The 10,372-nt window shown below is 45.5% G+C and overlaps 2 protein-coding genes and 1 pseudogene across 2 annotated transcripts; all 3 read right to left on the bottom strand.

Moving 5' to 3' along the window:
* Positions 1 to 897: 897 nt before the first annotated feature.
* Positions 898 to 4,396, bottom strand: LOC136533436 (uncharacterized; annotated as a pseudogene).
* A 1,912-nt stretch (positions 4,397 to 6,308) lies between these two features.
* LOC136533435 (uncharacterized) lies at positions 6,309 to 7,478 on the bottom strand. The gene is made up of 2 exons (XM_066525988.1): positions 6,981 to 7,478; positions 6,309 to 6,905 (listed from the first exon to the last, which is right to left on the bottom strand). The coding sequence occupies exons 1-2, from the start codon at positions 7,476 to 7,478 to the stop codon at positions 6,366 to 6,368; spliced, it is 1,038 nt and encodes a 345-aa protein (XP_066382085.1). The 3' UTR covers positions 6,309 to 6,365.
* Positions 7,479 to 7,716: 238 nt separating this feature from the next.
* LOC136533434 (protein ALP1-like) lies at positions 7,717 to 9,442 on the bottom strand. The gene is made up of 3 exons (XM_066525987.1): positions 8,534 to 9,442; positions 8,241 to 8,466; positions 7,717 to 8,165 (listed from the first exon to the last, which is right to left on the bottom strand). Exons 1-3 carry the CDS (start codon positions 9,059 to 9,061, stop codon positions 7,717 to 7,719), a joined length of 1,203 nt encoding a protein of 400 aa, XP_066382084.1. The 5' UTR covers positions 9,062 to 9,442.
* Between the last annotated feature and the right edge of the window lie 930 nt (positions 9,443 to 10,372).

The following is a 10,372-nucleotide window of genomic DNA, read 5'->3' as shown; positions in this document are numbered from 1 at the left end:
CTCAATTAAAGATGTAAACTTCACATAAAACTGCTTCTTGTGGGTTTGGCTATGGCCTTGTAGCTCTATGAGAATTCGGTGCTTGGATTTGTGTTTATTTGTGGCTATTCTTGTGTCTGTAAATGAATTCAGTTACGACTATATTATGGCTATACTAATGTAATATTCTTGAATTTGACAAGATGACGTACACATGGAGCTGCCATGAAAATTTCTTCCCAGCACAACAGCAGCATGCCAGTATTTGCATCTATCAGTGTGTCCATCTCCGTAGGAAATTACTTTGCAATGTTGCACAATTTATTTCGCCTCAGTCACGTGTACACTCGTGCCTGATCAGAGGCTGAACGGAAAGAATTCTGCTCCATCTTCAGGATCCCCTCAGACGCGCTTGCCTCCATCTTCTTCCCTGCCTCAGCCGCCTGGCTCTCCACCGCGAGGTTCGAGTTCGACGAACTTGCCTCCTCCATCTCGAGGCCACGATCACCGGCCCCTAACGCCCGCGATCGAGCCCTCTCTGCTCCCTCTCCCAACAGCCTAGCCACGTTGCCGGCTTGCCGCGGCGCACATGGCCTTGCCATGCATGGCAACCACCGACGGCGTGGGCTGCCAATCGACAGCAGAGCATTGCCATAAGATCACGGATAGCACAACTATCCTTCTCACCAGGGACCAAGATTATCTTATAGGAGTATGGTACTGTATATTTCAAGCAGCAGAACAACAATCACGCAGAAACAAGAGTCCTTTCTCTCCCTATCTGACACACATGTAGCAATTACGGGATAACTCGTCTGTACTGCAAACCGTTCTTACAGCCCAAATAGTATACTACATACAACTACAACAAATCCAGGTTCACGACCACTCCGTTCTCAGCTTACCGTAGAAATTTTACCCTAACAACAAACGAAAGGCATGGTAGCAACACTAACACACAGAGGGCAGCTCAAGGCGTAATTTCAGACACACCGGTGAATAGTGTCCTTCCAGGTTGTGCATCCAGAGTGATGGTCACGGCATCACAGCTGTTTCATTGATTCCCCAGGATCATGCTGAAGTATAGGTGGCTCTGTGTATGCTTCCGACCTGTTGACGTTGCTGTCTGCTTCTTCACCGCCCAAAGCAGAAGCGCCGAAAGTCTCGGCAGATTCGCTTGAAAAGCCATTGACGAAACTTGTCCTGGACTCTGCGTTTGTTCCGAGAAGATCAGCTACCTGAGGAACAGATATCCCACTCCTGCTTCCACAGCCTTCAGATGAGACTGCAAAGGAGTCCACAGAGTTCGAGTTGCTTTGGAGATTTTGGTATTGCCCCTCCTCTTTAAGCAGCATGACTTCACTGCATACCTGTTCATTAGTAGGCACACAGCTGCGACTTCCATCACATGAGAAAGTGTCTTTAGAACCAGACACCAAATACAGAGTTTCATCATCTTTCTGATCAGAAGAGTTCTTGTGTTCACTTCCTCCATCCCCACTACCTGTGTCCACAATGGTACATTCCAGAACAGTCGAAGTATCACCGCAACAGCTGTGGTAATGTTCGTCATGGGGGAGCATAATGGTATTTTGATGACCTGTAGACACATGTTCTGAAGTTTTATCACATAAGAAATTCTTTTTTGCACTGTCTCCATGCAGTGGTGGGAAGTTGTTAAGAGGTCCATAGCCTCCACGATCTGGCGCAGCATCACTAGGGACTACTTCATGGTAGTTTTTAACAACATGGCATACCTCTTCCCTATAACCAGAGCACAAACTCGTAACCTGATTTCCACAGTCTGCATCGGACTTGGGAGACATTACTTCAGGGATTTCTGGAATCAACACTTCATCATCATGAATTACCTCAGAACAGCTCAGAACATTTGGTGTTTGTTTCTGCAGCAAGGGCATTTCAGTTTCCAGATGACAAGAGGTAACAAGCCTATCACTCTCATTGGAAGGCAAAATCTTCTTGTTTTCACAATCTTCATCATGGCCGGGCAAGAAATCCATGGTTTCAGATTTTCCCAGGAGCAATATTTTATCACCATTAACCACTCTATGGCAGCTCCTAATGCTTTGTGTTTCTTTCTGTTGGAAGGATGTTCCAGTGCCCAAATAATCAGCAGCCACATGACTCTAGTTTCATCACTCAATAAAGTTTTCCTAACTCCAAAACTCTGCTCAGCCAACGTCTCCATATCCATAGTTTTAGAACCTTCAAGAATCAATGATGAATCACATGTGACATCTTCACTGTATTCAAAGCAGCCTTGAAAGCTTTGCTGTTGTTCATCTTGCAGGAGCACCTTGGCATCAGGATAGGGTATAGCCAACTGAGTATGTGTGTCCTTAGATGACAAAGTGATGCTCTTCTCTTTAAAGTTTTCATCAGGTACTGCAAGCATAGCCATGGTTTTGGTGCCTTTAGGAATCAATGCAGTGTCACTTGGACACTCTTAATGGAAGGATGCTGTTGCTTGCTTCTTCTTCCTTCCTTCTCCCTCCTCACTGCAAACCACCTTAACATGCCACTTACAATTCAACAAAGGGGTTCTCATTTCTTTATCATTGTCCTCATTGCAGTCAGGTACTCCAGCAAATACTGTGGACATATTTAATCCTTTGTCACAGGAGACTATCAATTTTGGACAACCTTGATGAACAAATGACTTTTTACAAGTGTTCTATCTGGCAGGTTGTTTGCTAGATACATCCCGTTTATTTCCATCCTCACATAGAAATGGACCCAGGCCTGTCTGAATTCCACTCTGCTTTCCCCCAGAAGACTTGGTGGATCTTCTCCAGACAAATGAACGATTAGATGCTGGAGCTCTGTTCAGCCTATCAGCTGAAGGCATATCCAGCATTTCATCGTTATGGCATGGAAATGGCCTGCTATGCTGTGTCTTCCGCTGTTTTTTCCTCTGGGAAAGGGCATTGCTAAACTCAGCACTCCTTGGTGGAAATGCTTCGGTCTTGAACCTTTTTCTTTCTATGGTTGTAGATTTCGTTCTTTCTCAGTAACCGAGAAAACACACTTGTTCGCCCTTCACTGTCAGCACGGAGTTTGGAATCTAAGATGGGTGGATAGCATTCATCTTCCTTCCTAATACAAACTTGGTGGAAAGTAGTATGGTTTTCAGAGTCACTGCTACCCTTAGATTCAGAAGAGTGGCTCTCATCTTTTAGCAACGCAAATAGATCATCAACACCTTCAAAAGTATCTTCCTCCTGGGGAAGAGGTATATAGTCATCAGTAGATTGGTCATGCATTGCTTCTTGGTTGCCAGGTACGGTGACAGTGGCCATATCTGCTCCAGATTGCAGGGGAGATTTTGAGCTCTTAGACTTAGCCACATCAGAGATGTCTGATTGTATACCTCTGTGCACTAATGCCACGGGATCAATTAATTTTTCACCCGGCGATGCTGTATGCTCCCCAAGAGTGGTGGAGGAATCCCGTTCAAAAAGAGTGGTGGAGGAACATGTTTGACAGGTGCTTCTGAATGAACCACATGAACTGCTGTTTGGGCTGGACTGCACATCAGTTACTTTAGCCAGAGAAGAAGTCTCAAGGTCCCCGGGGAGATCATCTTGTAATCTTGGATTCTGAGGAAGCTGCAACCTGTTCTGTGAAGAAAACAAATGGAGAAGCTTTGCAACCTGTATAACAGAAGCACCCTGAGGTCAGTAGATAAGCATATTGACAGAACACCAGAAAATTGTGGAGCAGACCTGTTGGTGTGACAAACCATAACTAAACTTGTTTTTAACAGAATAGTTCTGAACAGCATCTTGAAATTCACTAAGCATCAAAGGCTTGCAAAACCAAATCCTCTTGAAACGTATCTAGATTCAGTGAAACAGAACAGGAATAGGATTATTATGACATAATATCTCAGGAAGAGCAGTATGAGAATTATCGGGAATATTGTATCATGGGAAAGCTACAAAATTAGTTGGAAAAGGTAAAATATAGGGAAGCAGGTGTTTCAAGTGGGTTATCATAATTTATAACTCCTATTAAATTTACATGGTAGCACTGGAGTAGATGACCTATAAGACAGTACTTAGTATTTAGTAAATCTCAAAAGTATTCATGCCTGAGAAGGATACCCCTTTCCTGATGTGACATATGCATCAGGAATAATGTTCACAGCCCCATCTGAAGTTGCTTCAAAAACACCATGAAGCTTGCACTGATCAACATCATATAAGAATAAAGTTGTGCCAGCTTTAACTTTCTCTACAAAATCAGCACAGAAACGAGGGAGGCCAAAAATTTTCTTGTCAAAGCACTCCTTCCTGGTCAGATGGTTGCACAGAAAAACTGCACCACCAAAGGTTGCACACTCTTTACTCTGTGCCTTCACCATTCCAAAATCCTCTGAATTCCTTGATAACATGAAGATGGACAATGAAAACGATAAGAAAATCAATAATTACACTAAAAACAAGAAGAATAACACATGCTTCTTTGGCTGCTGCAGATATTACAAGAAAGAATGGCGAGCAATATAATCAATATATAAAACAACAAGGTGTGATACAAAGCCTATCATGTCCAAAGTTCTTTTTTCTTCCTCTGAGCAAGTGCCACAGGGAGGCACAACCTTATATTTCATTGATGAAACAGTTTACAGTTTCTGACAAGGTTTTTCAGCAAGGGGTGATATGAACGTGCCTTAGAACGTTTTTCAATAAGAGGAGAAAGCAAGGAACAAGTTACACACTACCAATGGTAAGCCTACGCTAACCATGGAGCACCAACCACACATAACAAAGGTTTATATTTGACACAAATAATTGGCGATCACATGAAGCTAAACCACCCAACAAGAACTAAGGGCGTGTTTGCGCACCTGGCCCAGCATGGCCTAGCCAGCCCAAACGGACCAGGCCGGGGCAGGTCTGCCCCAACTGCTGCAACGCAGCTTGTTTGCGCACCTGGACCGATTCAGCCCGGCCCAGACGAGCTGGTGTTTGTGACCCAATACTCAGCCGGGCTCAAACGCCAACCGTTACCAACTGCCAAGCACAGATTGTGTTTGCCAGTTGCTGTGCTCGGCCTGGCCCAAAGAGAAGGAAGAACAACATGATCAATAGAGAAGCAAACACTTTGAATGAAAATATACAAAAGACATAGGCCTCAGACTAATTCCATTTAATCAACACATATATTGCCGGCTACATTGCATAATCAAAGAAGCAAATTAAGAACAGTAGCAGAATTAAGTAGTTTGGCAAGTCGAGAAGGGCAACAAGTTAACAGAAAAGAGAGTACATGAATCAAAGTGACATGTAGCCAGCTAATGCAGTCATCCTATTGTGTCATCATCGGCCTAATTAAAACAACAGCTGTGGCACATGAACAGCTTGAGTGACAGACCAACTACAACCATAAACAAGATCAAGATGACAGCATTTTTGCAACAGCCTTGTAGCTCAGGTGAATGAGGATAGATTTCAGAACCTTGACCTGTCACCAGTTCATGGGATGCTGATGCATCCCCATGAGGGGCATGAATTGGTAACAGCAAGGGTTCTTGAGGTACCCTTGCATTAAAATCTCTAAGAGCATCATCATAGTTGTTGTACTTCTGATAGATAGCCCCTTCTTCCCTAAGCACTTGCTTAGCACACTCATACCATGTAAAATAAATCCCAGGTTTCTTCCCTTCAAAGACCACATAGCAAGGAGGCATTCTCTGAAACCAACCAAATGTAGAACATGTAAGTGGTCTGAATGACATGCCTCAGTCGACCATTCAGTTTGAATGATGGTGAACATCATCGGCAACTTGATAAAAAAATTAGCCTCAACTGTTATTTTCCTTGTTTAGTCATTGGTGGCTACCAAGAATTGTAAGAACCAAATAAAGAGGCAAATAAACAACAGTTGCACTAACTGCCATTAGCCATCACAAGAGGATGTTGTTGCTGTGGAGTACAACTGAGCAAATAAAGAAGAAAGCACAACACTGTAAACCATCAAAACAAGAATAAGGTAGCCACCTCAAGTTTGTTTTATGCATCATAGGCCTTTAAATCCCATAGTTACCACCAGAGGCATAAACAACAAAAAAAGGCAACTAGTTATCAAATAAAAAGTAGCCAACAGAGACTACAAATAAGTTTCTTACAATACCAAGTTCAGCCCAACAGCCAAGGGCTCAAATGTTCCCAAATCCTTGCCTATTGTTAGCCACCCTCCTAGGCAAACTACACCATCAAGGTCAAGTGTCAAAAGAACAAGCAGACTGCACAAAAGGTCCTGTTGTCAAAAGAAGAGAGAGTGGGTGAGGGGGGTGGAGGAACTATACATCTCTACAGTCAACCTCCTCCTGGCCTTCTAGCCTTTCATGTGTAGTGGAACTACACATAGTAGTTTTTGGCCAGGAAGGTCCTAAGCCAAAGGGCCCTGTGGGCATCACTCATGTTCACAAAGCCCCTGCCTTGGGCCTTGTTGTCCAGGAGGAAGGTGTAGGCAACAATAAGTGCCTCCTCACTGAAGCCAGGCATCTCCATCACAGCAAGGTACAGATTGGCATCAACATGGGCAGGTCCAGTCTCCCTAAGAGCATTGGCCACATTGTTCACAGCATCTGACATGTTAGTCAATATGAGCATCTCCTCCTCAGAGAAGTTCCCTCTCTTCCTCTTTGGGCCAGCAGCTGAGGAGGTAGCAAGCAGTTCAGTGGCCTTGCTATCCCCTCCCTGTTCACTAGGAACTGTGGTGTGGGTCAAAGGAGGACCATCAGCCTTGGCACCAACACTGTCAGCCTGGTTCTGCCCTAAGGCTTCACCAGACCCAAGTGCAAACTTGCCTGTGGCCATGGCATTAGCAAAGATAGCCTCCATCTCAGTGTAGAACCTAATAGGGCAGTTAAGAAACTCTGCATCTTTAGGATGGTCCTGCAGAGTTGGGCAAATGTAGTTTAAGAAAGGCAAATGTAGGTAGTCAAGGCAAAGACGAGATCAAACTGCTACCTTGCAGTGGCCAAGGTAGTGCTCTTGCTCAAGCATGATAGCATGAGCCTGGTCATCCCAAAGAGCAGCACTAAGGTCCTTTAACTTGCTCACCCTAGTCCATTTCTGCCTCCACTTCCTCAAGTGGTTGTACACTTGAGTTGGGCTAACAACCTCCCCACAGAACTGCTTGAGGGCTTTGGCCACAGAATTCACATCTTTGTCCTTGAAAACCTTTTCAGGCCTACTACCATCACTAACAAGGGCAGCCATCCTCCTTAGCACAAAGCCAGAGGTGGTGTTGGTCCACCTCATTACCCTCACAGCCCCATTCCCAGCTACAGGAACAGCAACATCAATAGGGTTTACTGCACCTGGAGCAGCACCAGCACCAGCTGCAACAGGGGCAGCAGCACTAGCACCAGCACCAGCTACAACAGGGGCAGAACCACCATTGATGAGGTGCTCCATCATTGAAGTACCAGCAACACACCCACCCTCAAATGCACCTGAATCCATCCTAGGACTGGCATGTAATGAAATCAACAACAGAATTAGTCAAGAACAGGCTGACAACAATATTAACAGTTGTATGAACTAACCACAGACTAACAGATCATGAAGAACAGAATGTTTCAAGAACAGAATGAATGAGGCATAAAATTGGTCTCAGCTTTGTCCACCAAATTATTACATCAGCATGACACACATGAGTTCCATAGCAGGGTACAGAAACTAAAATCAAGAACATATTACATCAACTAGTGTTTGTTCCCCTCCCTTCCCATATAGCATTGCAAATGGCATCCCTTATTTCAGCCGTGTCAACAGAGTCTTGGTCCAGATGGGCTGGGGGCAGGTTGGTTGGATCAGCAGAAGTAGTGAAACCTTCCTCATCAGGAACTACTTCATCAATGCCAAAACCTAGGATCCAGTTATGCAAAATGGCACAGGCAACTACAAGCTTCACTTGTGTCCTATACTTGTGGAAGGGTTTGTTGTCCAAGATCCTAAACCTGCCCTTCAGTGCACCTATAGCCCTCTCCACAGTCACTCTAAGTGATGAGTGCCTAAGGTTGTAGAGCTCCCTTGCATTGGTGGGCCTGTTCCTTGGGCCATACTCAGACAAATGGTACCTAACCCCCCTGTAGGGAGGTAGGAAACCATTTTTGCATGCATACCCAGCATCTACCAAGAACATTTTACCTACACAAGACATCTACTGTGAGAGTGTGTGTTAATAGGCCATGGAATATGTAATTAGTGTTGGTGTGCAATTACCTTCTGGCAAACTCAAGCCATCTTCCCTGGCTACAGCATCTGCCAAAACAGTTGCATCATGGGCAGAGCCCTCCCAACCAGCCAGGACATAAGTGAATTTCAGATCACAATTCACAACTACCATCACATTTTGAGTGGGATCCTTTTTCCTACCCCTAAAAGCTTGTTGCATGCGCCTAGGAACCCTTGCTAGGAAATGAGTGCCATCTATAAAGCCAATGACATCCTAAAAAGCATGGGTCAGTCATTGCAATAGGTCTAATGTAACTAATGAACCCAGGGTATACAATTACCTTAAAATATGGATTCCATGTATGGCTTCCAAGAATCTTTGGGTGAGTGGTAGTGCTAGCTGGCTTTATCATTTCATTCCTAAGCTCACCCACAGCATACAACACCTGATGGAAGTGCTTGTGGACAGTTTGGATGGACCTCCTAAAGGACTGGTGGACAACCCTAAATCTTTGGTTGTGCCCTACAATATGTAAAAACATGGCAACCTGCTCTTCTACTGACACCCCCTCCCTATCAGTGACAAGACTCCTCTCTCTAAAAGTTCTCACTAACTTAAAAAAAGCAACTCTCTTCATCCTAATCATAGAAATACACTCTGAATCAGTGGAATTGTATATCATTCTCAGTGTTCTCTGTCTATGCTGTTCATTTTCATCCCTAATCAGGGCCAGTGCTATAGGATCAGGCAGTGGGGTTTCAGGTTCAGGGGTTTTCCTTTTCAGCCTAGTGGATACAAAGGTAACCATAACAACAGTCAAGGCAGCTGCCTTCCTACACAGCATGTCACGGCTCAAAGACAGATCCATCTACAAGCATGTAAAAATGTAACATGATTTCAGTTAATGAGCCCTGCTAGGCATCAACATGACTGTGAAATGAATGCATGCCAACAAAAGCACGGCTGCATCTTTATGTGATGCCTCCCAGTACTATGTGGACAACATCATCGACCAATGATGGAACAAAAAACTCAGATCAAGAACAGCAAGGTACAAGTAACACTAACAACTGCATCAAACAGTTATGAACAGCAAGGTACAATACAAATCTGAAACAGATCAACAACCCTAACAGATCACGAGCCCAACAGATCAAGAACAGCAAGGTACAAGTAACCCTAATAGGAGCATGAAGCAGTTATAACAAGTATGAAACCCTAACAGATCATGAACAGCAACGAACAAGAAACCCTAATAGGTTCGAGAAGCACCACAAAAAAGAAGATTAGGGGTCGATTTCACCTTGGCTCGGGGTCCAAACAACGGAGAGGAGGCATATCTGGAAGTAGAGGATGCAGATCGGGAAAAAGACGAAGCAGATGCGGACGGAGAAGAAGAGGAACACCGCTGCCACGGAGTCCCAGCAGTAGCCGGAGCGGGGAAGCGGCGAAGAAACTCGGCGCCGGTGACCTAACCCACAACCAGCCGGAGGTCGTCGCCGCCGCCGCCACGCACCACAACTCACCGCCGGTCTCTCACGAGGGAGGTGGAAGAGCAAGCACCGAGTGGAAGAAGGAGAGAGTGGAGAGTGGGAACCCGTATATAAAGGCCGGCGAAATCGCCGCCATTTCGCTTCGCGCGCGGCGGCCAGAGCGGGAGCGGAGAGCGGGGACGCGCGCGAAGACATTTCCCCTTCCCGCCAGAGCCCGCGCGAGCCACCCCGCCGCCGCCCAAAATCGCCCGCGTGCGTCGCAGACGAGCGCGGCTCGGAAGAAACGAGGGTTTCGGTCGTTTCCAGAGAGCCAGGCGGAGAGGTCGAGTGTTGCTCTGCGAAGCCAGGCTCCCTTGCGGGCCATCGACGACAAACATGACAACTTGCAGCCCACGGGCGCAGCCGAGCCTCCGGGCTAGGGTCGCAAACGCGCCCTAAGAGATCCATAGAAGATGAGTGAGTGACTGCAATTGCTGTGTGCTGTTGTGAAATTCTCCAGGTTGAGACCAACAACACATAACTAGGGGCTCATGTTGGTTTCAACTCTAGCCTACCCCAACTTGTTTGGGACTAAAAAGCTTTGTTGTTGTTGTTGTTGAGAGCAGCTGTGAGCTGTTGCACGAAGATCTGTATCTCGAGCTGTGAGCTGTTGCACAAAGATCTGTATCTCGAGAACTACCAAGTTC

The sequence above is a fragment of the Miscanthus floridulus genome, unplaced genomic scaffold (genome assembly GCF_019320115.1).
Source record: "Miscanthus floridulus cultivar M001 unplaced genomic scaffold, ASM1932011v1 fs_87_1_2, whole genome shotgun sequence".
Lineage (NCBI taxonomy): Eukaryota > Viridiplantae > Streptophyta > Magnoliopsida > Poales > Poaceae > Miscanthus > Miscanthus floridulus.
Note: the sequence above shows the minus strand (reverse complement) of the source record. Positions and strands in the feature narration are given on the sequence as shown.